Source organism: Leucoraja erinacea, chromosome 3 (assembly GCF_028641065.1).
Source record: "Leucoraja erinacea ecotype New England chromosome 3, Leri_hhj_1, whole genome shotgun sequence".
Lineage (NCBI taxonomy): Eukaryota > Metazoa > Chordata > Chondrichthyes > Rajiformes > Rajidae > Leucoraja > Leucoraja erinaceus.
Genome location: NC_073379.1, coordinates 92,932,589 through 92,958,768, shown reverse-complemented (window position 1 = coordinate 92,958,768; position 26,180 = coordinate 92,932,589). Strand labels below are relative to the sequence as shown.

Genomic DNA, 26,180 nt, shown 5'->3' with positions numbered 1-26,180 from the left:
CAGGAACACATACAACAGTCCTGGAGAGCAGGGGGAATATGGGAACGATCCACCCCATGGCGAGATGTCGGGACAGGAGAAAGCGCACCCACCTTCTCCCGCAAATGGACCAACACAGACGAGGGCGGCTACTGCAACAACTGGGCCGCCGGAACAAAATCCCCCAGAACCGTAAGCGGAGTCCCCTAAATCAATTTGGCAGAGGAAGAATCCAAATCCTCCTTCGGGGTGGTACAAATCCCCAGCAAAACTCACGGTAACTCGTCCATTTACTCCGAGCCCGTGAGTCAAGCCTTCAGAGCAGCCTTGAGGTGACGGTGGAATCGCTCCACCAAACCGTTGGATTGAGGATGATAGGCCATGGTGCGGTGGAGCTGAGTCCCCAACAGGCGAGCCGTAGCAGACCACAGTTCAAAGGTGAACTGAGCCCCCCGGTCCGACGAAATGTCCTCTGGGACACCAATGGGCGATCCAGTGGGCAGTGAGGGCACGGTCACACGTCACAGCACAAGTATCAGCCTGCGGGATAGCTTCGGCCACCGCGTGAAACGATCCACCATTCGAAGGAGATGTGTGACTCCCCGGGACGGGGGCAGCGGAACCACGATACCCACATGAATTGAATGTGGTCGAACCGCCGTTGAGGCACGGCAAAACCCTGAACAGGCGCCCGGACATGCCGCCGAACCGTAGACGTCTGACGCGGAATGCACGCCCGGGCCCAATGACCAACATCCTTACGCAAGCCATGCCACATGAAACGAGCCAACACCAACGCAATCGTCGCTCGGATGGAAAGGTGAGCCAACCCGTGGATGACATCAAACACCCGTGGATGACGTCAAACACTCCCAAGATATATGCCAGCTGACGCTGTTGCCGAGAGGACCCGGGATCCAACACCTTCGCGAACGCAAAGGTGAGAGGCTTATGATCCGTAAAGGCAGTAAAATCCTGGCCTTCAAGGAAATAAGTAAGTAAATGAGTACTTTTTTTTTTACAGTAAGTAGCGAAAGTGTCGCACAGCCAGATATAATGCAAGGAGCTCCCCGTCAAAAGCACTGTAGTTCTGCTCAGCTGAGTTGAGTTGCCGGCTGAAAAAGGCCAGGGGCCGCCAGCACCCCTCGATCAATTGCTCCGTGCACCACCCACAGCGGGGTCAGAGGCGTCAACCGTCAGGGTGGTCGGCGCATCAGGTGGACCAGCCACGGCCTCGTCGTTCCACTGCACGTCCCGCTGCTTGCTGGACAGTAACTGAAACAACAGTAGCATGATCCGGGCTGCTGCGGGCATGAACCGATGGTAAAAAGTCACCATATCCACGAACTCCTGGAGTCCTCGCACTGTGGAAGGCCACGGGAATTGGCGAATGTCCTCTATCTTGTCCGGAAGCGGGACCGCATCGTGCCGGGTCACGCAATGACCCAAGAAATCAATCGAACTGACATTTGTCCAAATTGATGGCCAGGCCGTGCTCGCTGAGCCGCCGGCAGAGCGATCGGAGGTGGGCACAGTGCTCCTGGCGAGAGAGACTGGCAAAGACAATGTCATTTAAATAAATAAGCAGAACGTCCAAGCCGCGACCCACCATGTCCATCAGGCGCTGGAAAGTCTGCGCGGCGTCCTTCAGGCATACGGAGGAATTGAAACAGTCCGAAAGGAGTGATGATGGCCGTCTTAAGCACGTCCTCCAGTTGCACAGGAATCTTATGATATCCCCGTACCAGGTCGGCCTTTTGGGCGGAAAAGTCCTGAATGTGTGGGATAGGGTATCGATCCACAATCGTGGCGTCATTCAGGCATCAGTAATCTCACAAGGTGTCCAGCCACTGAAGACCCTGGGAACCATGTGGAGCGGAGATGCCCACGGGCTGTCAGAGCGCCGTACAATTCCATCTGGCGGAATTCCGCCTTAGCAATCTGGAGCTTGTTGGGAGGAAGCCTGCGCGCACGTGCGTGGAGAGGCGGTCCTGAGGTGAGGATGTGATGCACCACACTGTGTTTTGGGCTGGCCGTATGAAATTGGGGGGGTCAGAATGTCTGGAAAATCCGCCAATATCTGAGTATAAACATTGTCCACGGAAGAAACCGGGTCACGGCGCGGTGTAGCGGATGTGGCGAGGCGTAAGGAGTACAACTCAAACGTCGCAGCATGAACGAGGCGCTGCCCCCTCACATCCACCAACAGAGATTGAACCCGGAGGAAATCGGCGCCCAACAACGGCTGGGAGACGTCGGCAACCGTGAACTGCCGGTAAAATGGCAGGAGCCAAAGATCAGCGGGACAGTGCGAACCCCATACGTCCGTATGCAGCTGCCATTTGCTGCGGTTAATGAGGATCCCCTCTTTCCGGAACGAGTATCGATCCCCGATGGGGGCAAAACGCTAACCTCCACCCCCGTATCGACGAGGAACCGTCGTCCCGAACATCGCTCCCAAGCGCAGAGGTGGTGTATCTGGCCGACTGCCGCAGTAATTACTGGCGGCCGGCCCCGGCATTTCCCGTAAACAAGCAGGGCGGATGGCAGTGACGGGCTGTGGAACCCCAGCATTGATGGTAGTAACATCACTTCCCTTTCCCAGCTTCTCGCGGGACCGGCAGCACAGCTGAACTCCCGGCCTGGTCGCTGGGCCTTCCAAGGCACTGGTGACACCCGACCGAACGAACCGCCACACTGCTGCTTGGACTGCCGTAGCTCGTCCGCAAGCTCCGTTAGCTGCAGGGGGTCGTCAAAATTCTCACCCGCGATGAGCATGCGGATGTCGTTGGGCACTGCTCCAGAAAGGCGCGTTTGAACAGGAGACAGGGCTGATGACCGTCCATCAAAGTGAGCATTTCACTCATGAGCACCGACGGCTTACGATCGCCGAGCCCTTCCATGTGTAGGAGCCGTGCTGCTCGATCCCGGTGGCTAAGCCTGAAGGTATGCAGAAGCAGAACTTTGAGGCCCCCGTACTTGTCCGCAGCTGGTGGCGCGCGTGGATAAGAGCAACAAGGTTTTGCTGGATCCGATCGACGGCAACCTCGGGTTGAGCCCTCCCCTGTGACACCGCAACCCCCCCCCCCTCATTCTTTATCCCCCTCTCTACGCCCTCCGTCTCCCTCTCTACCCCCCTCTAGCCGCGCCTGCGCAGTTGGGGGTTATGCGTGTGGATAGGGCGGGGATGGGGTAAAAGGAGCAAAGGAATAATATTAATATATCAGAGGGGGTTAGTGTGAGTGGGGGGTGGTTAGTGTATGCGGGGGGGAGGGGACGGTCAAAGGCCGCCCCCTTCCCCCCCCCCCCCCCAGGGGATGGGACCCAATAGAATAGAATAGAATAGAATAGTTTCTTTATTGTCATTGTAACATGAACCATGTACAACAAAATTTTAAAATGTCAGCCAGTCAGTGCACCATTCAAACATTTCTAAAAGCTAACGATACATACAAGGTAAAATATTTAAAAAAGATAAACAACTAAAATAGGTCCCCTTTGGTCTAGTATATATATATACTAGTATATATATTATACATATATATATATATATATATATATATATGTATAACGGGGCACACCCCTAAGCCACGTGACGACTCCTTCACGCCAAACCTCGTCATGTGACCCTGCCAGCCCTAGGGCTGAGGGTTCACCCAATGAGTGGCCTTACAACCGGGTGGCGCTACACTCTAATATTTTCCAGGCATAGCTTGTCGCACTGAAGTGAAAATAATAGTTCTAAACATATATTGTTTCTGGAAATAAAATGCTGTACAAAATAAGAAAAAAAATCAACAATTAACTATTTGATTTTAATTTGCATTAAATACCTGCTCAATAAAAAAAAATGAATCGAGCTATTTCATCTGTAATACTAGAGCTCCAGTGATTCTATTTGTACTATGTTGAAATTATTGCTGATAAATAGAGGGAATGCAATGAGACATTGATATGTGGGAACTTGTGGATGTTAGGACCTCTCAGATTTCCTGGTAACTGTTTTATTAATTATGAGGCAGTTAGGATAGACTGTCAGAATGTTTTTAACAGTTGGAATATCAAATGCCGGAGCGTGCGGCTTTAAAGTGAGAGGGGGAATGTTTAAAGTAAATGTGCGGGGCACAGTTTGTTATATGCAGGTGCTTGGAACATGCTGGCAGATACGATAATGGTATTTAAGAAGCCTTTAGATAGGCACATGTATATGGAATGGAGTGATATTGATCATGTTAATGCAGAAGGGATTAGTTTAATTTGCCATCATGTTCAGTACAGACCATGGGCTGAAGGTCTGTTTCTGTGGTGTACTGTTCTATGTTCAATGTTCTTTTTCCACATCTACCTGGGACAAAGTCATTGAACTGACACTGTTGGATATTTCTCTTGAGTCATATGTCAGACCAAGGAGTGCAGGTAAAAGAAGGAAAAAGTCAAACAGAAGATTAAACAGATTAAACAAGTTGTCTTACAACTTTAGGCTGTGCACATCATACGCAAGAAGAAGAAGAGGGAAAATGTGTATTAGTCATTCAGCAAAATATGGGAAATCAACAAATTTTCTACTTGTATGTGTATTACATGAGCAGTTTAAAAATGAAGGGATCTATCATGATGGCTTCCAAATTAAAGCTGTTGTGGCGTCACCTGGTGGTCAGCCCACTTACTGTCGAACCCTCGTCAGTAATTACGAGGACTGTCACGTGATGTCATGGGTTAAGGGGAGTGTCCTGTAACATCAGCAGATCTTACCTAGAGATAGTTAGTCAACACCCCCGCTCAGCAGCAGCAGCAGCAATGACTCTTATGTTAGAGAGTCCCAAATGCACATGTATGTTAAACCTATCATTTGATCACGAAGTTTGGACTCGCTACACTGTTGAGAAACTTGATTGCTGTTGAAAACGTGCCTCTCAATCAATAAAGCCTATGTTTTGATGATTAAACAATAAACTGTTTAGACATAGAAAAAATATTCCCTTTAGCATAAAGTCAAGAATCTCAGGGGAGGTAGAATGAAGGTGCTGTATGTGAGACTTGCATTCAAGTACGGAACATGTGGAGTCACGAAATAGGTAATGAGACGGATAGCAAACTCACTATAAGATGGAAATCTGAGGAGATTAAGCAGCAACATGATTGCCATATGAAATTAAAGTGTATTAAGACGGTAGATTGCCTTCTGAATGTTTTCCCTTCATCGGATGAATAAAACTCAAGACCTTAATTTGGGGGAAGGAGTAAGAGATTTAGAGGAGATCTGAGGGGGACTTCCTTCACTGTAAGAGAGTAGTTAGTGCTGAAATATACTGCCAAAGAGAGTGGCGGAAGCAGAGTTGCTGACAGCATTTAACAAGTGTATAGATTAGCACTTGAATCGCCTTGACACAGGCTGAGTGCTGAAAGATAGCATCAGTGCAGATGGTGCCCACTGGCCGGCAGGGGCATTGCAGGCCAAATGGCCTTTGATGCTGTATTACTCTCAGCTCCAGCTGCATGAAAGAGGAAACTCGTGAGAGAGAAAGAAAAGAGGATACACAGCATGGTTTAAATTAAGTAGGTTGGAAGGAAATGTACCTGTTGTATCTATGTTAACCTGGATCAGTTGGATCAAATGATTCCATTTCTTTTATGCACGAGTATTAGGCCTGTTAGATGTTATGACAGGCATTTTACTGTTCAAATGCAGATCCATAAAATCTGTGATGCATTTGTGATTCCATCCAAAGTTAAGTTAACAAAGCTTTTGTAGTTTATATTATTTAATAAATGAATCCAATATAACCTGAGGCAAGAATTCACTTATGATTCCAATCTGCAGATTTGGACCTTCTGATATTTGTAATAGATCAAAACTGAAAAGGATAGGGTGCAAATAAAAATGATTCAAATGGCTGAATTTATGTATTGTGCCTTCTTCGTCTGCTTAGTTATCTGGAAGTAGGACAAAAAGAAATGATTAGAGATTTTGAAATATGAGGAAATATATATTTTAATGTATTACTTGTTATATTTCTGTAATTTGGCTTTACATTAATATTTTTTTACTGTAATGTGAATAGAATTAACCTTTCTGGTTCACTTGGGCTGTAGGTGGAAATGGTATATTCGCTGCTGTCGATGCTTGGCACACATGACAAGGATGATATGTCTCGAACTTTGCTAGCAATGTCTAGTTCTCAGGACAGCTGTATAGCTATGCGTCAGTCTGGATGTCTTCCGCTGCTCATACAGCTTTTGCACGGCAATGATAAAGACTCTGTGCTGCTCGGTAATTCCCGTGGCAGTAAGGAGGCCCGTGCACGGGCTAGTGCTGCACTACACAATATCATCCATTCGCAGCCAGATGACAAGAGAGGAAGACGGGAGACCCGTGTTCTTCACCTGCTGGAACAGATCCGTGCATACTGTGAGACGTGTTGGGAATGGCAGGAGGCACATGAGCAAGGCGTTGATCAGGATAAAAATCCAAGTAGGACATTTTCTGTGTAATATTACATGTGAAAAAGCTTCATTATATTTTCTATAAAAAAGGAAAACCTTTAATAAAAAAACACTTTTTTTAAAATATAGACTTTTTTATAGTTAAATATGAGAAGTAATTTTGTTTCAGTTAAGTATTTCTGGCTTGGAGTCTTTTCCAGTGTTATTGTAATGTGTCATCCTTTCCCTCCTTGAATGTGCATTGCATCTGGACTGCTGGTATTAATGCGTTTGGTTTAATTATCATAGTCGCAAGATGTTTTGTGATGCTTGAATTAGATGTGTTTACTCAATAATAGCTATCGTTCATTTTGTGCACAGTATAGTTACTATTTAGATAAGCATTTTCTGAATTTTCATTTGATTTATAAAACACATTGTTAAGGGATATAATGTTACAACACTTAAAGTGACAATATTGGTATAGCATGTTTTATAACCATTTAATCTTCATAAGTAGTTAATTTAATTACAAAATTCAGCTTCTTTGAAGTTGGATAAACAGTTGATTTACTGTCAATGGCAGTAAAAATGATAGAAATGCAAGGCTGGTTTTTGCACATCTGTGTTCACCAATAGGCAAACACACAACGCAAAAGCAATGCCTGGATTTTTAGAAACACAAATTGAAATTTGAAGATTGCATCAATCAAATGGTTTGCTTTAAATGCATTCATCTTATTCAGTAAAAGGAAAAGTAGTATATCAGTGTGTGGTAAAGTTGATTTTAATTGACTACTGATTTCAAGTATGTTTCTAATGTTCATTACGCTACTATCATACTGGCATAATGAAAACCGAACATACAGAAATTGGAATTGTAAACATAAACCTCAATTCAAATGCATTATTTTCCCTTAGTGCCATCTCCGGTGGAACACCAGATCTGCCCTGCAGTGTGTGTACTGATGAAACTTTCCTTTGATGAGGAACACAGGCATGCAATGAATGAACTTGGTAAGTCTTATTTTCTACTTTGACGAATGTGTATTCCATGCTGCTGTGTTTGAAAATAGTTTGGATCAGAACAATAATGTGTTAATGGTCCTTGGCTGGGGTCCTTGAGGTATCCCCAGTCTTGGATTAAAAACTGGTGCACCATAGCCTTGATTTCCAATTTCATTTTGGACTATTTCTGGCTGAACGGTCAGGGGGAAAATGGCTGACTGAATAATCCTGCACCTGTGATAGTGACCTCTGGCACCTGCAAATGCAATCTGCAGTTCAAGAATAAATTGTCATGGTGATAACTAAGTATTAGGATCTAAAGCCCAAAAATGCTATTGGTATTCGCTGATAATCTACAGTTAAAGTCATAGATCAACTTGTTTTGCAGTGTATTGTATCTTCTAAACAGTGATGTTCCATTTTTATGTCAATTGTCAGATTTTCTTTTAAAATCTGATATCATTTTTGAAGCTTGCCTAGAGTATTGGCCGTTTCAGAAAATTGCACTGGATATAGGCTGAGGAAAAACATCTAAATTGAATGATTTTCTTTGCCTAGAGCTAATTAAGTAAGCTTTCAGATGTGTAATTCGAGACCAATTTGTACCTAAATGCACATCAGGGCCAGTGACCACTCAAGATTTAATAATCTGTAGACATTATAATCTCGATTCCTGGTTCTTCAGCATATGTATGCATTTAAGTATGATGACTCCTGTTCATATTGATGTGTGTACGACCAATAAAACCACCCACTAACAGGAAAGTGATACTTAAATTCAAATATATGGCTGCGTTTGCTGTAAGATAAGGACAGCAAACCCACAAATTCACTATAGGCACAAGAAACTGTCCTTTAAAAGAAAGGAGGGTACACAAAAATGCTGGAGAAACTCAGCGGGTGCAGCAGCATCTATGGAGCGAAGGAAATAGGCGACTTTTTTGACCGAAACCCTTCTTCAGACTGATGGGGGGTGGGGGGGAGGAGGATCCCGAGGGCGGGGGGAGGGGGGGCTGGGAGGAGACAGCTCGAGGGTTAAGGAAGGGGAAGGAGACAGCAAGGGCTAGCAAAACTGGGAGAATTCAACGTTCATGCCATCCGGACGCAAGCAACCCAGGCGGAATATGAGGTGCTGTTCCTCCAATTTCCGGTGTTGCTCACTCTGGCAATGGAGGAGACCCAGGACAGAGAGGTCGGATTGGGAATGGGAGGGGGAGTTGAAGTGCTGAGCCACCGGGAGTTCAGGTTGGTTATTGCGGACTGAGCGGGGGTGTTCGGCGAAACTATCGCTCAACCTCCGCTTAGTCTCCCCGATGTAAATCAGCTGACATCTAGAGCAGCGGATGCAGTAGATGAGGTTGGAGGAGATACAGGTGAACCTTTGTCGCACCTGGAACGACTGCTTGGGTCCTTGAATGGAGTCGAGGGGGGAGGTGAAGGGACAGGTGTACCTTGAATGGAGTCGAGGGGGAGGTGAAGGGCCTTGAATGGAGTCGAGGGTCTGAAATCCTCAGCTGTGTGAGCAGTGAGTGATTTTAATCAGATTGTAGAATTCTCCTGAGGTATGCAATCCAAACAAGATACGTAATACAGAAACCTATAAATGAACAAAAGCCTGTACATGAGTATTGCTTGCACTACACAATTTAATGTAGGCACATCTTATACCTTTGTACCACAATTGCACATTGCGCATGGGGAGGTAGAAGAATCCAGGCCAAAATAGTTGCTCGCAGATACCACTTGATAGACACACTAATAATACCAGCCTGTATTCAACACTTGTTTCCTGTAAATTGTTGAAAATATTGATTATGTAAAGTTACTGATTAACCAATCCCTGCCCACTCCCAACACTGTCCACATTCCACTGACTTCCCACTGATACTTTCATTCCAACCACGGTCATGCCCAATCCTTGTCCAATCCACACCCCTGTCCCTAACACCATCTTTCCTTGGTCTTCTGCCTGATGTGTACCCAATACTGGAATATACTGTCATGTAATTTGCTGTTTGGCACCACTATCCAAATAGTAACCCAGTCTCCAACTCCGTTCCTTTGCAGTGAGGGGAGACCGGGGATGAAGCGCATACATTACCATGGCCAAGCCCTTGGGGTCAGGCAGAGTAAAACAGAATCTCTGCAGCCGGGCTATTTGAGTTATAATTGTACTAACAGAGTCAGTACAGACTGGTGGCACAAATAAGCTTCTTTCATCTTGTTGTCCTTTAATTTACTTGGTTATACAGCACAGGAACAGGCCCTTTAGCCCAGGGTGCCCCCCACTTATTAATCCCATTTGTTCACGTTTGGCCCCTATCCCTATAACCCTTTCCTATCCACAAATCTCTCCAAATGTCTGTTAAATGTTAATTTAAACATCCCAACCTTTTTACTTGGTATCCTGACTTAAGAAGGCCAATGTACTAAAGACCACCTTTATCGCCAGTTTTGGGGAACTATGTACCTGATTTCTTAAAACCCTCTGCTCTACAACACCCACTGTGAAAGTCCTGCTCTGGTTCATCTTCCCAGAATGCAACAACTATCATTTGGCTGCATTAAAACCCATTAGCCATTACTCAGCCCACATGCCCAGCTGATTAAGATCCTGCTGTATTATTTGCCAACATCCTTCACCACTGAAGAAGGGTCTCGACTCCATACGTCACCCATTCCTATTCTCCAGAGATGCTGCCTGTCCTGCTGAGTTACTCCAGCTTGTTGTGTCTATATCTTCGATTTAAACCAGCATTTGCAGTTCCTTTGTTAAAGTTCGCTTCTTAAAACAGACAACAACACAAATGGTTGAAGGTAAACCAAGCCAATCTTTAATCAATATCGTCAGACTGGAGTGGCGGGTGCCTAGTGCAAAGTGAACTCAACTTTACACAGCGCTACCCATGTTCCACACTCCGAACAAAGGAAAATTAGTGCAGTTATCAGTAAAACACTCCACCAAGTCTGTATATGGCATGACTGAAAGATTCTACAGCCTTTCAGAATACAAGAAAAGATGGGTCTAAATCAAGCTCCTCCAATAACAAGTTATTGATTATCTTTGTAGTGTCATTGGCTCATAGTCCATCTTCATGGCCTTGCTCAAGCACATATTATATTGCAAGCTTCCATCTTAATTTCTATATCAAAATGACAACATTTACTCCATCTTTGTATTCTACATAGTAAATGCAGTCAGCAACATTATACAGACTTGGCACGGAGTCACTCTATTGTCCTTCACAGACCATTCGTTCCATCTTAATTAACAAGAAGAACAACTACATCTTAATTAACAAGAAGAATGACTCCATTTTGTGAATTCTATTAAATTTAACTATATTAATTCTTTCACCTTCCTACACATACAAACCACGATACCACCTAACCATGCCTTCTAAATTTTCATCTAAATCGTGAATGTAAACCAAAAAGAATGGGTCCAGCACTGATGTCTGAGATGCACCACGAGTCACAGCCTTCCATTCTGAAAAACAACCTTCCATCACCACATTCTGCTTTCTTCCATGAAGCCAATTCTGACTGAAGAAGGGTTTCGGCCCGAAACGTTGCCTATTTCCTTCGCTCCATAGATGCTGCTGGACCCACTGAGTTTCTCCAGCATTTTTGTGCACCTTTGATTTTCCAGCATCTGCAGTTCCTTCTTTAACACTTTGTCTATCCCAAATCAGACCCTATCTATCCAAATGCATATACATCTTATCCCTCAGAATCCTCTCCAGTAACCAACCTACCTCAGATGTTAGGCTCATTGGTCTATAATTCCCAGGCTTTATATGGGAATATAAATATATAGGAATTTCCTTTCCGCCATTCTTTAATACATTAGCCACCCTTCAGTCATCCAGCATTTCACTCTTGTCTAACAATGATAAACACTTTGAATTAAATATGATACGATGGTAGCCTTAAGAGTGGAATTGAGAATTTAAATTTATAGACTAACATTTGAGGTATTGGGTGAAATAAGAATTAAGTTTAAATTGCTTTTGGCTTGTATTTTTTAAAAAGGTGTTATGATTACTTGTAACTGTTCTTATCCCATGCAGGTGGTTTGCAGGCAATAGCTGAATTGTTGCAAGTAGATTGTGAAATGTATGGACTTACTGATGATCACTACAGTGTCACGTTGCGACGATATGCTGGGATGGCACTTACAAATTTAACCTTTGGTGATGTTGCAAATAAGGTGGGCAATTTGTCTATGAGGTTTATCTATTCCATCATAACGATAACCATGAATTATGGTAAAAATTCAAAAATGTGATTTTATTTTTTTTATGGGGGAGAAGGAAAAGGTTGTTTCAGTAATACTGCACTTACAAAATTTAGTTTTAGTTCAAAAGAACGTGGTGTGAAATAATTGTGAAATGAGTGGTCAATTCTGAACAAATCTACTTGAATAGTTACTTTAAGTTTTAGGTCATATTTATTTCAAACTTATTTGGCTAGCACAGTCTTGTACTACAAAACAGTGCCCAATATTCACCTTCCTTTCAGTTCCGAACTTTAGGCAGATTTATATATCTTGTTTGAGTAATCTTAACAATCAACTTCAATTTTTCATGTTGCATCACTGCTAAAATACTGTTTCCTTTTTACAGGCCACACTCTGTTCAATGAAAGGTTGTATGAGAGCTATGGTGGCTCAACTAAAGTCAGAAAGTGAAGATCTACAACAGGTAGGGATGGGTTTTAAACTTGAGTTCAGGAAAAATGTCAGTTTTATATGTATTTGTAATTCTTAATCTCTGAGGATCACTGGATCAGCAAAAGCTTTTGAAGTAGAACATTTCTCTGAATATATTGGGAACCTAAAAAGATTATATATGTGTAGTTATTGTTTAGCCACAGTGAGAATATACTGGAAAGAATGATTTGTGTAAGGTTTGAGTTATCTTGTTGAAGTTTCATTTATAATTTGCAATGGGAGAATATATTAGAGAACCATTAAAGCTCGTACATTCTGGTGGAAATGGTTTTTCAATCATCGTTTGGAGCGCAGAAGGATGAGGGATGATCCTATAGGGGTGTGTAAGATGATGAGAGGAATAGAATACGTTTATTGTCATTGCACAATACTATGCAACAAAATTCCATTGCATCTCCTTCAGTTTAAAAAGAACAAACACAACAGCCATTGACTCACATATACACAAATCAGTAAAGAAAATAATAAATAGGTATTAAAAATATTTTAAAAGAATATTGCGCATTATCTTGCACCCTGAATTATATTGTGCTTCCCCAGTTCTCTGTTAGAATTATTATTTTATCGCACTATTTTTTAGTCTCCCGGTGCGAGCCTTCAGACACCTGTATCGCCTCCCAGAGGGTAGCAGAGTGAAAATGTGGTTGGCAGGGTGTGATGTGTCGTGCTTGATGTTTGTGCCCTGGCACAAACATCGGGCCCTGTATATGTCATCCAGGTAGTTGAGCGTTTGTGTGACAAGTATTAAGGTTTTAGCTGTACTCATTTATTTCTAACAATGTTTTTGTTAGGTCATCTCGTTTTAAAAAGTATTGTCGTGGGTGATTATGACTGCCAGTGTGCAATCTAATCATAGGGATCAATTTGGTCTTAAACTTGGAATGAATGTGGAATAAAATAAGTAAATCTAAATAAATCCAATAAATCAATACATTGATTGTCAAATGTAATGTTTCTGACGCAGGTAATTGCAAGCGTATTACGAAATTTATCATGGCGAGCAGATGTGAACAGTAAAAAGATCTTGCGTGAAGTTGGCAGTGTGAGTGCTTTGATGGAATGTGCACTGGAAGTGAAAAAGGTAGGAAAATCATTATTTTCACTAAATGAATTTTAAGATCAGAAACCGACAGCTAGAGGAACTGAGTGGGCTAGTGGACCATCCGTGGCTCTTGTGGACAGGCAACGATTTGCATCGGGACCCTTCTTCAGGGTCTAAATAGGGCCCCAACTTGAAACATTGTTTACCGCCTTCAGCACCCCCATAGCGCCGGCTTCATCAGGCCGCCAGCTCACTTGCTGCAACACTGGCAGCCTGACAGCACGACTGATCCCTTGTCGCGCTTACCGGAGGCCCGGTCTGACGCTCACCACCCCCGGCGGAGGCCCTGCCCGACACTCACCGCCCACTGGCGGCACGACAGCCCGACCGATCCTCCACAGCATCCATCGGCCCACCGGCAAGCCCGACTGATTGATTGACTGACCGACTGATTGACCCTAACCCTAGCTGTACATATGTTATTTATCATTTTTATTTCACAGTTCACATTATAACTTTATAAAGATAAATCAATTGAGAAACAAAATGAACAGCAAGGTGAGCATTACCTTTATTCCTTGGAAACCTTGTAATTGCTTTGATGTAATGAGGAGGCAGCCATGATCCCAGAGTCCTCGCTGCCTAGTGACCATAAAACAAAGCGCGGGGATTGGTCAATTTGCGTCGACCTCAATGTCAAACGTGCATTGATTGGGCAATTACTACTCAGAAAATTTAAGGTTTTTCTCATATCTCTTAAAAATGTGCAGGCTTTGGTCTTGACTAGTTTCAGGTATAATTTATATAATATTTTTACACAATATGTTAAAAATGTAGGTAGTTCCGTGAGTTGGGTCACGAACCTGAACGAAAAAGCTCCTCGGCCCACAGCCTCTGTGTATCTGAAAGATGCATTATGTAAAATTTGACATACATGTATGGTAAAAAAATTTTTAATGTCCTTAAGTATAAATTAAAACAAATTGAAGATATATATTAATCTTTCTCTCATTTTAAAGGAATCAACTCTGAAGAGTGTTCTTAGTGCCCTGTGGAATTTATCAGCACACTGCACTGAGAATAAGGCTGACATCTGTACTGTGTGTGGAGCGCTTGCCTTTTTAGTCAGCACTTTAACTTACAGAAGCCAAACCAATACACTTGCCATTATTGAAAGTGGAGGAGGAATTCTACGGAATGTTTCCAGTTTGATTGCAACAAATGAAGATCACAGGTGTGTGTAATCTTAGATTTGTAAAAATTGAGTAATGCCCCAACAGCCTCGATTCCAAATGCTCATGTTTCACTAGCTTCCTCTCCTCCCTTCATGTCTTGCATGACTTCATTGTTGAATTCCAGTTCTCTCCCTTCTTCTTCCCTCCTACCCACGCCGTCCTTACAATCCCTGCTGCCCTTGCTGTTCTCCTCTCATGCCCTTCCCCCCTACTTCATCACCCTCTTCGCCTCTCTCTCCTTCCTGCCCTTACATAGAAACATAGAAAATAGGTGCAGGAGTAGGCCATTCGGCCCTTCGAGCCTGCACCGCCATTCAATATGATCATGGCTGATCATCCAACTCAGTATCCCATACCTGCCTTCTCTCCATACCCCCTGATCCCCTTAGCCACAAGGGCCACATCTAACTCCCTCTTAAATGTAGCCAATGAACTGGCTTCAACTACCTTCTGTGGCAGAGAATTCCACAGATTCATCACTCTCCGTATGAAAAATGTTTTTCTCATCTCGGTCCTAAAAGACTTCCCCCTTATCCTTAAACTGTGACCCCTTGTTCAGGACTTCCCCAACATCGGGAACAATCTTCCTGCATCTAGCCTGTCCAACCCCTTAAGAATTTTGTAACTTTCTATAAGATCCCCCCTCAATCTTCTAAATTCTAGCGAGTACAAGCCGAGTCTATCCAGTCTTTCTTCATATGAAAGTCCTGACATCCCAGGAATCAGTCTGGTGAGCCTTCTCTGTACTCCCTCTATGGCAAGAATGTCTTTCCTCAGATTAGGAGACCAAAACTGTACGCAATACTCCAGGTGTGGTCTCACCAAGATCCCGTACAACTGCAGTAGAACCTCCCACCGCTCTCCTGCCCTCACTGACCTTCTCCCTCCCTCCCTTCCTCCCAACTTTGCCGTCCCTTTCCTTCCCACTCACCCTCGTCATCCATTCATTCTCACCCCAAATCACAACCCCCACAACAATGGTACCCCTGCTAGCTCTCTGTTTGCTATAATTTAATAACATGTGATGGTTAAATCCATTATCTATTCTATTTATTACAATTAGTGTAGGGCTGTGTTTGTTTTTGGTTTGGAGATGTTTCCTAAATACTGTTATTTTCTACACAGGCAAATCCTCAGAGAAAACAATTGCTTACAGACATTACTGCAGCACTTAAAATCCCACAGCCTGACAATAGTTAGCAATGCATGTGGAACCCTTTGGAATCTGTCTGCTCGAAATGCCAAGGACCAGGAGTCTTTGTGGGACATGGGAGCAGTTAGCATGCTGAAAAATCTGATTCATTCTAAGCACAAAATGATTGCAATGGGAAGTGCTGCAGCTTTGAGGAACCTGATGGCCAATAGACCTGCCAAATATAAAGATGCCAACATTATGTCTCCTGGATCAAGCCTGCCATCTCTGCATGTTCGTAAACAAAAGGCTTTGGAAGCAGAATTAGATGCTCAACAATTATCAGAAACTTTTGATAATATTGATACCTTGAGTCCCAAAACATCTCATCGGAACAGACAAAGACACAAACAGGGCAGATACAGTGAGTATGTTCTAGATTCCGGAAGGCACAATGATGATGGAGTATGCAGATCAGAGAGTTTCAACACTGGAAACATGACTGTGCTGTCACCCTACGTGACTTCTTCCAAGCTACATAATTCATCAAGAGATGGCAGGGGCACAATTGATAGTTCCAGACCGGAAAAGGAGAGAAATATGGAGAGAGATCGAAGAGGACCAGATACTGCTTCCTTTCCTCCTTCTGAAAATGTGCCAGATCCTTCAAAAAGAATGGGGAGGCAGGTGCCTGCCAGCACAGCTCAAATAGCCAAAGTCATGGAAGAGGTATCAAGTATACATTTGTCATCGGACGACAGGAATTCACCATCGGATTTGCACTGTGTGCCAGATGACAGGGCTGGTATGAGGCGAGGATCATCATCTCATCCTCATTCCAACATTTGTAACTATAGTAAATCTGAAACCTCCAATAGAACCGCCTCCATGCCTTATGGGAAAACAGAGTACAGGAGGTCTTCAAATGATAGTCTGAATAGTGTTAGCAGTAGTGATGGCTATGGTAAAAGAGGGCAGATGAAACCATCGATAGAATCCTACTCTGAGGACGATGAAAGCAAATTCTGCAACTATGAAAAATATCCCGCTGATCTTGCCAATAAAATTCACAATGCTAATCATTTAGAAGACAATGATGCAGAATTGGACACACCAATTAACTACAGCCTCAAATATTCGGATGAACAGTTAAATTCTGGCCGGCAAAGCCCATCTCAAAATGAACAGTGGGCACGGCAGAAACATATTGTGGAAGAAGAGATGAAAAGAAATGAACATAAGCAATCTAGAACTCAACCCTCTGGATATTCTATATTTTGTGAAAATACTTGCAGCGGAGAGGAAACGCACATGAAATTCCAACCTCGATTCGGTCAATCAGATTGCTCTTATACTAGCAGGGCACATAACAATTCTGACCAAATTAGAGTCGATTCTGAACACAGAATGAACCAGAAAATCAATCCATCTCTTTGCCCAGTGGATGATTATGAAGATGAGAAACCGACTAACTACAGTGAGCGTTACTCTGAAGAAGAACAGCCTGAGGAAGAAGAGGACAGGCCCACAAATTACAGTATGAAGTTTACAGAGGAAGAACACCATGTTGAACAGCCAATAGATTATAGTTTGAAGTATGCTACAGAAGTACCTGCCTCGTCGCAGAGTCAGTCTTTTATTTATTCAAAAAGTCCTTCAGTTCAAAACACAACAAAAGATCGTGCATCAAATTGTGGAAGCACACCAAGCTCCAAAATCAACACTGCAGGTCAACAAAGACGACTTCACCCCAGCCCGGCACAAACAAGGACAACTACTGCTCCTGCCATTCAGAAATCAGCCACATGTAAGACCCCTTCAATTAACCAAGAAACCATGCAGACTTATTGTGTGGAGGATACTCCTATTTGTTTTTCAAGGTGTAGTTCACTTTCATCTTTGTCATCAGAGGATGAAATGGAAGGTCGTGGCCAGGCTAAGCATGTAGCAGATGATGGCACCACTTTGCAGATCATTGACCTCAAGGAAAATCATGGCCAATTATCTGTCGACACCACAATAGGTGAGGCATCATCTACTTCACATCATACCCGAATGAAGCAGAATAGACTGCAGGCCACTAACGTAGCTCAGCCGGATGCTGGTCGTCAAAAAGCTGTTGAGTTCTCTTCAGGTGCAAAATCACCATCCAAAAGTGGAGCTCAGACTCCAAAAAGTCCACCAGAACATTATGTGCAGGAAACTCCTTTGGTATTTAGTAGATGCAGTTCAGTCAGTTCATTGGGAAGCTTTGAAAGTCAGTCAATTGCCAGTTCCATTCAAAGTGAACCTTGCAGTGAAATGGTCAGTGGAGTTATAAGCCCGAGTGATCTTCCAGACAGTCCAGGGCAGACGATGCCACCTAGTAGGAGTAAGACTCCCCCACCCCAGCCAGCTCAACTAAAAAGGGAAACACACAAAATCAAGGATCAAACTAATGTTAAAAGTAGAGAAATTGGCCAACGCCAAGCGGCTGTGAATGAAGCGGTCCAAAGAGTCCAGATTCCTCAGGATGGCGATTGCCTGATGCATTTTGCCACGGAAAATACTCCTGATGGATTCTCATGTGCATCAAGTTTAAGCGCTCTGAGCCTTGATGAGCCATTTATTCAGAAGGATCTTGAGCTCACAGTAATGCCTCCTGTTTATGAAGATGATCACAAGAATGATGAGTCTGTGAAGGAAGATGATGGAACTGAGAAAAATAAATGTAAAGCAGAGAAAGTTGCAGAAGCTGAGAAAGATATACTTGATGACGACGATGATGATGATGATATTGATATCTTAGAAGAATGTATAAATTCAGCCATGCCAACTAAATCTTCAAGTAAAGCTAAAAAAACTGCTGCTGGTACTACATCAAGGATGCCACCTCCTGTCGCAAGGAAACCAAGTCAACTGCCTGTGTACAAATTGCTTTCTAATCAAAATAGAGTTAATTCTCAAAAACATGTAAGTTTTAACCATGACATATTTAGAGAAGATATGCCACGAGTCTACTGTGTTGAGGGGACTCCGATAAACTTCTCAACAGCGACATCTCTAAGTGACCTCACCATTGAGTCACCGCCAAATGAACTGGTAAATTCAGAAGCTAATCAGCCAGCATCTGAATCTACTGTGATGGAAAAGAGAGATACCATACCGACTGAAGGCAGAAATATGAATGATGCCGAAACATCAAAAGGCCTCACTGGTGCTCAGCCTGGGCAAGATGACAAAATGGAGGAAGGTGATATTTTAGCTGAATGTATAAACTCTGCTATGCCAAAAGGAAAGAGCCATAAACCATACAGAGTTAAAAAATTGATGAATCAAGTTCAACATGTGTCAACTTCTTCAAATAATGCAAATCAACAAGAAGTAGAAAGAAACCCAACATCTCCAATGAAGCCGTTGTCTCAGAACAATGAGTACAAGAATCGTTCATTGCACCGTTCATCCCTATCTGATCCTCAAAGTAGCTTCAATGCTGAAGGTAATTGCACAGAACACAGGAAGGACATGGAGAAAGGTAGCCAAAAGCAAGCCGCAAAAAATATTGCTGGGGATTTTCAAGATAAGCCACCTGGTAACGATAACCGTGTTCGTGGAGGTTTTGTATTTGACTCTCCACATCATTATACTCCAATTGAAGGAACTCCATATTGTTTTTCCCGAAATGATTCTCTCAGTTCACTTGACTTTGATGATGATGATACTGATCTCACAAAAGAGAAAGCTGAATTAAAAAAAGACAAGGGCAGAAAGGAAAGCGTCTCCAATGATGCAAAAAATTGTAACAACAAACAAATTCCCATTAGTCAGCAATCGTCTGATAGAGTTCAACCAGGTCAAAAATCTGTGTCGGGGAGAGGGCAGTCAAAATCTGCTCCACAGAGGCACGCTGCTTTTTCCCAAATACAGAAAGATAATAATGGCCGAGAAACAGTTACTGACGAGAAAATGCAAAATTTTGCTATTGAAGATACTCCTGTCTGCTTTTCTCGTAATTCATCATTAAGTTCTCTTAGTGATATTGACCAGGGGAATAATAATAAAAAAGCAGCACAGCATAGTGAACAGGGAGAACACACCAATAGCCAAGTTGCAGTGAACAGACCTCCAGCATCTGGCTATGCTCCTAAGTCATTTCATGTTGAAGACACACCAGTGTGCTTCTCTAGAAATAGCTCCCTTAGCTCCCTTAGCATAGATTCTGAAGATGACCTTCTACAAGAGTGCATCAGTTCAGCTATGCCAAAAAAGAAAAATATGCTTGCAGATGGCAAGAGTAACTGGGAAAATACAGGAAGTGATACTTCTGCAGCATCAGTAGAAGAGATGAATGAGCCTATGAATTTAAGGGACCAAGTGCAAAGCCCTATTTCAGAGCAAGCTTTCTCCCCAGATTCTGAAAGCTTTGACTGGAAAGCCATTCAAGAGGGCGCTAATTCTATAGTCAGTAGCTTGCACCAGGCAGCTGCCTGCCTGTCAAGACAGGGTTCTTCTGATTCTGACTCTATCCTCTCACTTAAATCTGGTATTTCCTTGGGATCACCTTTCCACCTTACACCTGACCAGGAAGAAAAGCCATTTACATCTAATAAGGGCCCTAAAATAGTGAAACCTGGTGAGAAAATTACTAGTGACAACAAAAAGAACGAAGAGGAAAATGTTAAGGCAATTCGAGGAGGGAAAAGAGTCTATAAAAGTTTAATTACTGGGAAGGCCCGTTCAAATGTGGAGACTCCTACCCATCATCCAAAACATTCCCAACAGGCAAACATGCCTATGATCTCGCGTGGCAGGACCATGATTCACATACCTGGTGTAAGGAACAGTTCACCTAGCACTAGTCCTATTCCGAAAATGCCACCTAAAACCATAACCTCCAAAAGTCCAAACACTGGGCAGAATTCAAATCATTCAAGAGGCATTAAAACTCCAATAAAATTAGAGTCAAGTCCAATAGGCAAGCAAATGAGTGCTCAGGGAGCATCAAGCAGCAAAGGATCTTCTCGATCAGGATCCAGAGATTCTACTCCTTCCAGACCTTCCCAGCAATCCTTATCAAGACCCATGCCGTCTCCTGGTCGAAATTCCATATCTCCAGGAAGGAATGGGATCAGCCCTTCTAGCAAGATATCACAACTTCCAAGAACATCCTCTCCATGTACTGCTTCAGCTAAACCTTCTGGATCAGGAAAGATGTCTTACACATCTCCAGGTAGACCGTTAAACCAGCAGGCCGCATCGAAGCAAGCGGGCCTAGGAAAGGGCACATCTTCTTTAACAAGAAGTGAATCCAGTTCAAAAGGCTTAAGCCAGAGTGCCAGTTGTACTGCACCAGGTAAAAGAGTAGAATTGTCAAGAATGTCTTCAACAAAATCAAGTGGCAGTGAATCAGACCGATCTGAAAGGCCTACATTAATGCGCCAATCAACATTTATAAAGGAAGCCCCAAGTCCAACACTGAGAAGAAAATTAGAAGAATCTAATTCTTTTGAATCTTTGTCTCCACCTTCTCGACCTACATCACCAAGTAGATCACAAACTCAGACTCCAGTTTTAAGTCCATCTCAGCATTTGGATGTGATGCCTAGTCACTTACCAAACCAAGCGAGTAGCTGGAGAAAAGTGCCTCCAAACCAGAATCTCATTGCAGAACAACTGGAAGGGCGACCTATGCGGAAACATGACATAGCTCGATCTCATTCTGAAAGTCCATCAAGGCTACCAGTGAATAGATCAGGTACTTGGAAGCGTGAACATAGCAAACATTCCTCATCTCTTCCTCGAGTTAGCACATGGCGTAGAACAGGGAGTTCTTCATCAATTCTGTCAGCTTCTTCAGAATCAAGTGAAAAGGCCAAAAGTGAAGATGAAAAACCATATCATGGGAGTTTTGTACATGGTAGCAAACAAGGCAAGGAAAATCCAGTTCCTTTGAAGGGAACTTGGAGGAAAATTAAAGATAATGAAGTTCCACAAATAAATAGTCAGGTTCAGATTCCTTCAGCTGCACATAGTGTTGAAAGCAAAAATTTGGTTTACCAGATGGCTCCTCCTGTATCAAAAACTGAGGATGTGTGGGTGAGAATTGAGGACTGTCCAATAAACAACCCCCGCCCTGGAAGATCTCCAACAGGCAACACACCACCAGTTATTGATGATTTTCCTGAAAATACATTTCCTAATGATGAAGAAGGTTCAGGTGATGCACAGAACAGACCAGCTTCAGAACAGAGAACTCCACCTCATGGTTTAAGAATGGAAAAATGTTTAAATTCATTTACTCCATTGGAAAGTCCAGAAAAAAAGGCAGCAGAAACAAAATCTGCTATGAACAGTTCTGCGACCTCACCGGAAACTGAGACGACAATTGTCACTGAGCGTACACCCTTTAGTTCAAATAGTTCAAGCAAGCACAATTCACCAAGTGGTACTGTTGCAGCAAGAGTAACTCCTTTCAACTATATCCCCAGCCCTCGAAAAAGTAGCACAGATAACAGTTCTACACGGCCATCACAAATTCCAACACCTGTAAACACCAAAAGAAAGGAGAGTTCCAAACCTGAAGCTACTGACTCTAGTGGAGCTCAAAGCCCGAAGCGTCATTCTGGCTCCTATTTAGTAACTTCCGTTTGAAATAACTGTGGTTGTATAAAATTGGTTTATTATGTATGATTCTTTGGCACAATTATCTGATATTTGAGGTTAACTGTTTGTTTTACAAGAATTATTGATCAGCTAAGATGCTCTTGTAAATATCTACTTTTTTTCTTCGCAGAGGGACTTTGTTTAGGAAGCCATATTTGTTAGAAAACTATACTGTCGCTGGTGGAAATTTGACAGGTGCATTTGGTTGGGAAGTTTGAGATGATTCCTACAGCTAGTAAAGACAACATTGTACAGTCAGTTGTACTTGTATTATGTATTAAGCGTTTCTGCCATGATCCCTTTATGTAATGCTTGGCTTATGTAACTTACAATTACTTGGGAGATAGTCTAGGAAATAAGTCCATTAAAATATATCAATCATGTTCAACATTTTAACAGCAAAAAAAGTCAGAGATTTAAAAAAAAAAAAAGATATTTAATTTACATTCAAAAAGGTGAATGAAATGAGTATTAATATTCCTTGTTAGTAATTGTGAAGTATCCTAATCCTCTAGGTAATCATGCAGCTGTGAAATTCACAGCCTTGTGATTTCTGGTACAACAGCCTTCCCCAGCCTGCTCTTGTGCATGATCAGATCGGATGGTATGTTGTCTGATGCAATGACTCAATTTTGTGATCACATGATGTGCATAGATAGCTACAGTGTATTTAGGTACACTGCTGTGTGTGTGCTGCAAAAAGAGATTGTCTGATACCTTGCAGCTTTGGACTGGAATATTTTTTTCCTGACCTAGAGTTTACCAGAAAAGTAGATAGAGCCATTGCTATGCTGTAACTTGTTGTATATTGTTATTTGAGGTCAGATGGCTACTCTTTTATGAATGAGACAAATTGTTTCAGAGGAACTAAATGAACATTTCAAAATAAATTATTACTGTATGTATTAATTGTTGCATTATTTCAGTTCTTGTGGATAATCTGTACTCCAGCAATTGATTGTACAAATAAATTAAGTTTAGTTTAGAGATACAGTGTGGAAACAGGCCCTTCGGCCCACCGGGTCTGTGCCGACAACGAATACCCATACACTAGTTCTATCCAACACACTACACTGGAGACAATTTACAGAAGCCAATTAACCTACCTGCATGTCTTTAGAATGCGGGTGGAAACTGGAGCACCCAGAGAAAACCCACACAGTCAAAGGGAAAACATACAAACTCCGTACAGAATGCCACCTTTGTCAGGATCGAACCCGGGTGTCTGGCGCTAAAAGGCAGCAGCTATACTGCTGTGCCACCCTTTCTTACCTGCAATTTTAATTGTCACACCCATAGGATGAAGGGGCTGGAGACGTGTTGCTGTGACTTGCCATGCGATTGCTTAATGTATGTCCTGCTGATCACATCAGCAACGAGCAGAAAAGGAGAAAGCAAAGACTGTTATATTTCACTCTTCTATTTCATTACCTATCCAATTGTAGCCAGAGTCAATAAGACTTCTTCCTGCACTCCCCAGAGATCCCCCAGGGCCTGTTCCCAAATCATCCCAAAAAGCCCCTTTGGTTTCCAGGTGTGCATTGGTAACACCCAGATTTGGCCCACCACCATGACCTCTCTACTGTTTCTAAATAAATGCCAAATGTCTGTTTGGCATTTAATACTGAATGGTAGAAACTTTCTCCAACTAAGTACTCGAAGACTAAAGCTACCATCTTCAATCTCCATCACAAATTCTGTTCCTAAACCACCAAAGTTCTGTAAAAACAGAAAATGCTGGAAACATTCAGCATCTAAGAAAAGACAGAATTAATGTTTCTGATCAAAATCATTTATCAGAACAGAGAAATTAAAAAAAAAAAACCATCCTACTCCCACTATAACCTTTCTGGGTCCTATACGGTTCCAAATGTAAGCTGCAGGAACAGCACTTCATCCTTCATTTTAGCACGGCAGGTTTGGGGATTCTTCATTGAAGTCAACATATTCAGGTAATTCACTTGTTTGTATCAAAGCTGGTTGCAAAGTTATCGATTTGTAATGTTAACCTAACTTTTCCCTTTGAAATATTGATCCACTGGACATCACCAGCATTGTCCTTTTGGTTTCAGATTTCAGCAACAGATCTAACCTGCACTTCAGTTTTAAAAGATCCAGCATTCTTTCTCTCGCTCTTATATGTTAAGCCCACGTTCCAGTACTTGACCTGTAGCCTTCCCATCAAGTCAGCTCCGCCATTCAATCATGGCTGATCTATTTTTCCTTCTCAATCCCATTCTCCTGCTTTTTCACTTGCCTTTTGACAACCTTTCCTACCCAAGAACCTATCAATCTCTGCCTTAACAATACCCAATGTCTTGGCCTCCACAGCCATTTGTGGCAATGAATTCCGCAGATACACCACCTTCTGGTTAAAGAAATTCTTCCTCATCTCCATTTTGATGGTACGTCCTTTTATTCTAAGGCTGTGCCCTCTGGTTCTAGATACTCCTATTACCAGAAACATACTTTCCACATAAAAACATAGAAAATAGGTGTAGGAGTAGGCCATTTGGCCCTTCGAGCCTGCACCGCCATTCAGTATGATCATGGCTGATCATCCAACTCGGTATCCTGTACCTGCCTTCTCTCCATACCCCCTGATACCTTTAGCCACAAGGGCCACATCTAACTCCCTCTTAACTATAGCCAATGAGCTGGCCTCAACTACCTTCTGTGGCAGAGAATTCCAGAGACTCACCACTCTCTGTGTGAAAAATGTTTTTCTCATCTCGGTCCTAAAATATTTCCCCCTTATCCTTAATCTGTGACCCCTTGTCCTGGACTTCCCTAACATCGGGAACAATCTTCCTGCATCTAGCCTGTCCAACCCCTTAAGAATTTTGTAAGTTTCTATAAGATCCCCTCTCAATCTCCTAAATTCTAGAGAGTATAAACCAAGTCTATCCAGTCTTTCTTCATAAGACAGTCCTGACATCCCAGGAATCAATCTGGTGAACCTTCTCTGCACTCCCTCTATGGCAATAATGTCCTTCCTCAGATTTGGAGAACAAAACTGTACGCAATACTCCAGGTGTGGTCTCACCAAGACCCTGTACAACTGCAGTAGAACCTCCCTGCTCCTATACTCAAATCCTTTTGCAATGAAAGCTAACATATCATTCGCTTTCTTTACTGCCTGCTGCACCTGCATGCCTACCTTCAATGACTGGTGTACCATGACACCCAGGTCTCGCTGCATTTCCCCCTTTCCCAATCGGCCACCATTTAAATAATAGTCTGCTTTCCCGTTTTTGCCACCAAAATGGATAACCTCACATTTATCCACATTATACTGCATCTGCCAAACATTTGCCCACTCACCCAGCCTAGCCAAGTCACCTTGCAGTCTCCTAGCATCCTCCTCACAGCTAACACTGCCCCCCAGCTTGGTGTCATCCGAGTACAAGTCAAGTCTATCCAGTCTTTCTTCATATGAAAGTCCTGACATCCCAGGAATCAGTCTGGTGAACCTTCTCTGTACTAACTCTATGGCAAGAATGTATTTCCTCAGATTAGAAGACCAAAACTGTACGCAATACTCCAGGTGTGGTCTCACCAAGACCCAGTACAACTGCAGTTGAACCTCCCTGCTCCTATACTCAAATCCTTTTGCTATGAATGCTAACATACCATTCGCTTTCTTCACTGCCTGCTGCACCTACATGCCTACTTTCAATGACTGGTGCACCATGACACCCAGGTCTCGTTGCATCTCCCCTTTTCCTAATCGGCCACCATTCAGATAGTAGTCTACTTTCCTGTTTTTACCAACAAAGTGGATAACCTCACATTTATCCACATTATACTGCATTTGCCATGCATTTGCCCACTCACCCAGCCTATCCGTCACCTTGCAGCCTCCTAGCATCCTCCTCACAGCTAACGCTGCCCCCCAGCTTAGTGTCATCCGCAAACTTGGAGATGTTGCATTCAATTCCCTCATCCAAATCCACTATATCTAGGCCTTTCATTATTTGGTAG

General features: G+C 43.0%; 1 protein-coding gene across 7 annotated transcripts in view; it reads left to right on the top strand.

The window, feature by feature from the left end:
• Positions 1-23,101, top strand: part of apc (APC regulator of WNT signaling pathway) — a 158,861-nt gene extending 135,760 nt beyond the window's left edge. For all 7 annotated transcript variants that reach the window (XM_055633202.1, XM_055633203.1, XM_055633201.1 and 4 more), the window contains 7 exons: positions 6,073-6,451; positions 7,324-7,419; positions 11,484-11,623; positions 12,039-12,116; positions 13,110-13,226; positions 14,207-14,421; positions 15,548-23,101. In XM_055633202.1, the coding sequence (XP_055489177.1) occupies positions 6,073-6,451; positions 7,324-7,419; positions 11,484-11,623; positions 12,039-12,116; positions 13,110-13,226; positions 14,207-14,421; positions 15,548-22,184 (7,662 nt within the window). In that variant the 3' untranslated portion in view covers positions 22,185-23,101. The remainder of the gene's footprint in view (positions 1-6,072; positions 6,452-7,323; positions 7,420-11,483; positions 11,624-12,038; positions 12,117-13,109; positions 13,227-14,206; positions 14,422-15,547) is intronic.
• Positions 23,102-26,180: the final 3,079 nt, after the last annotated feature.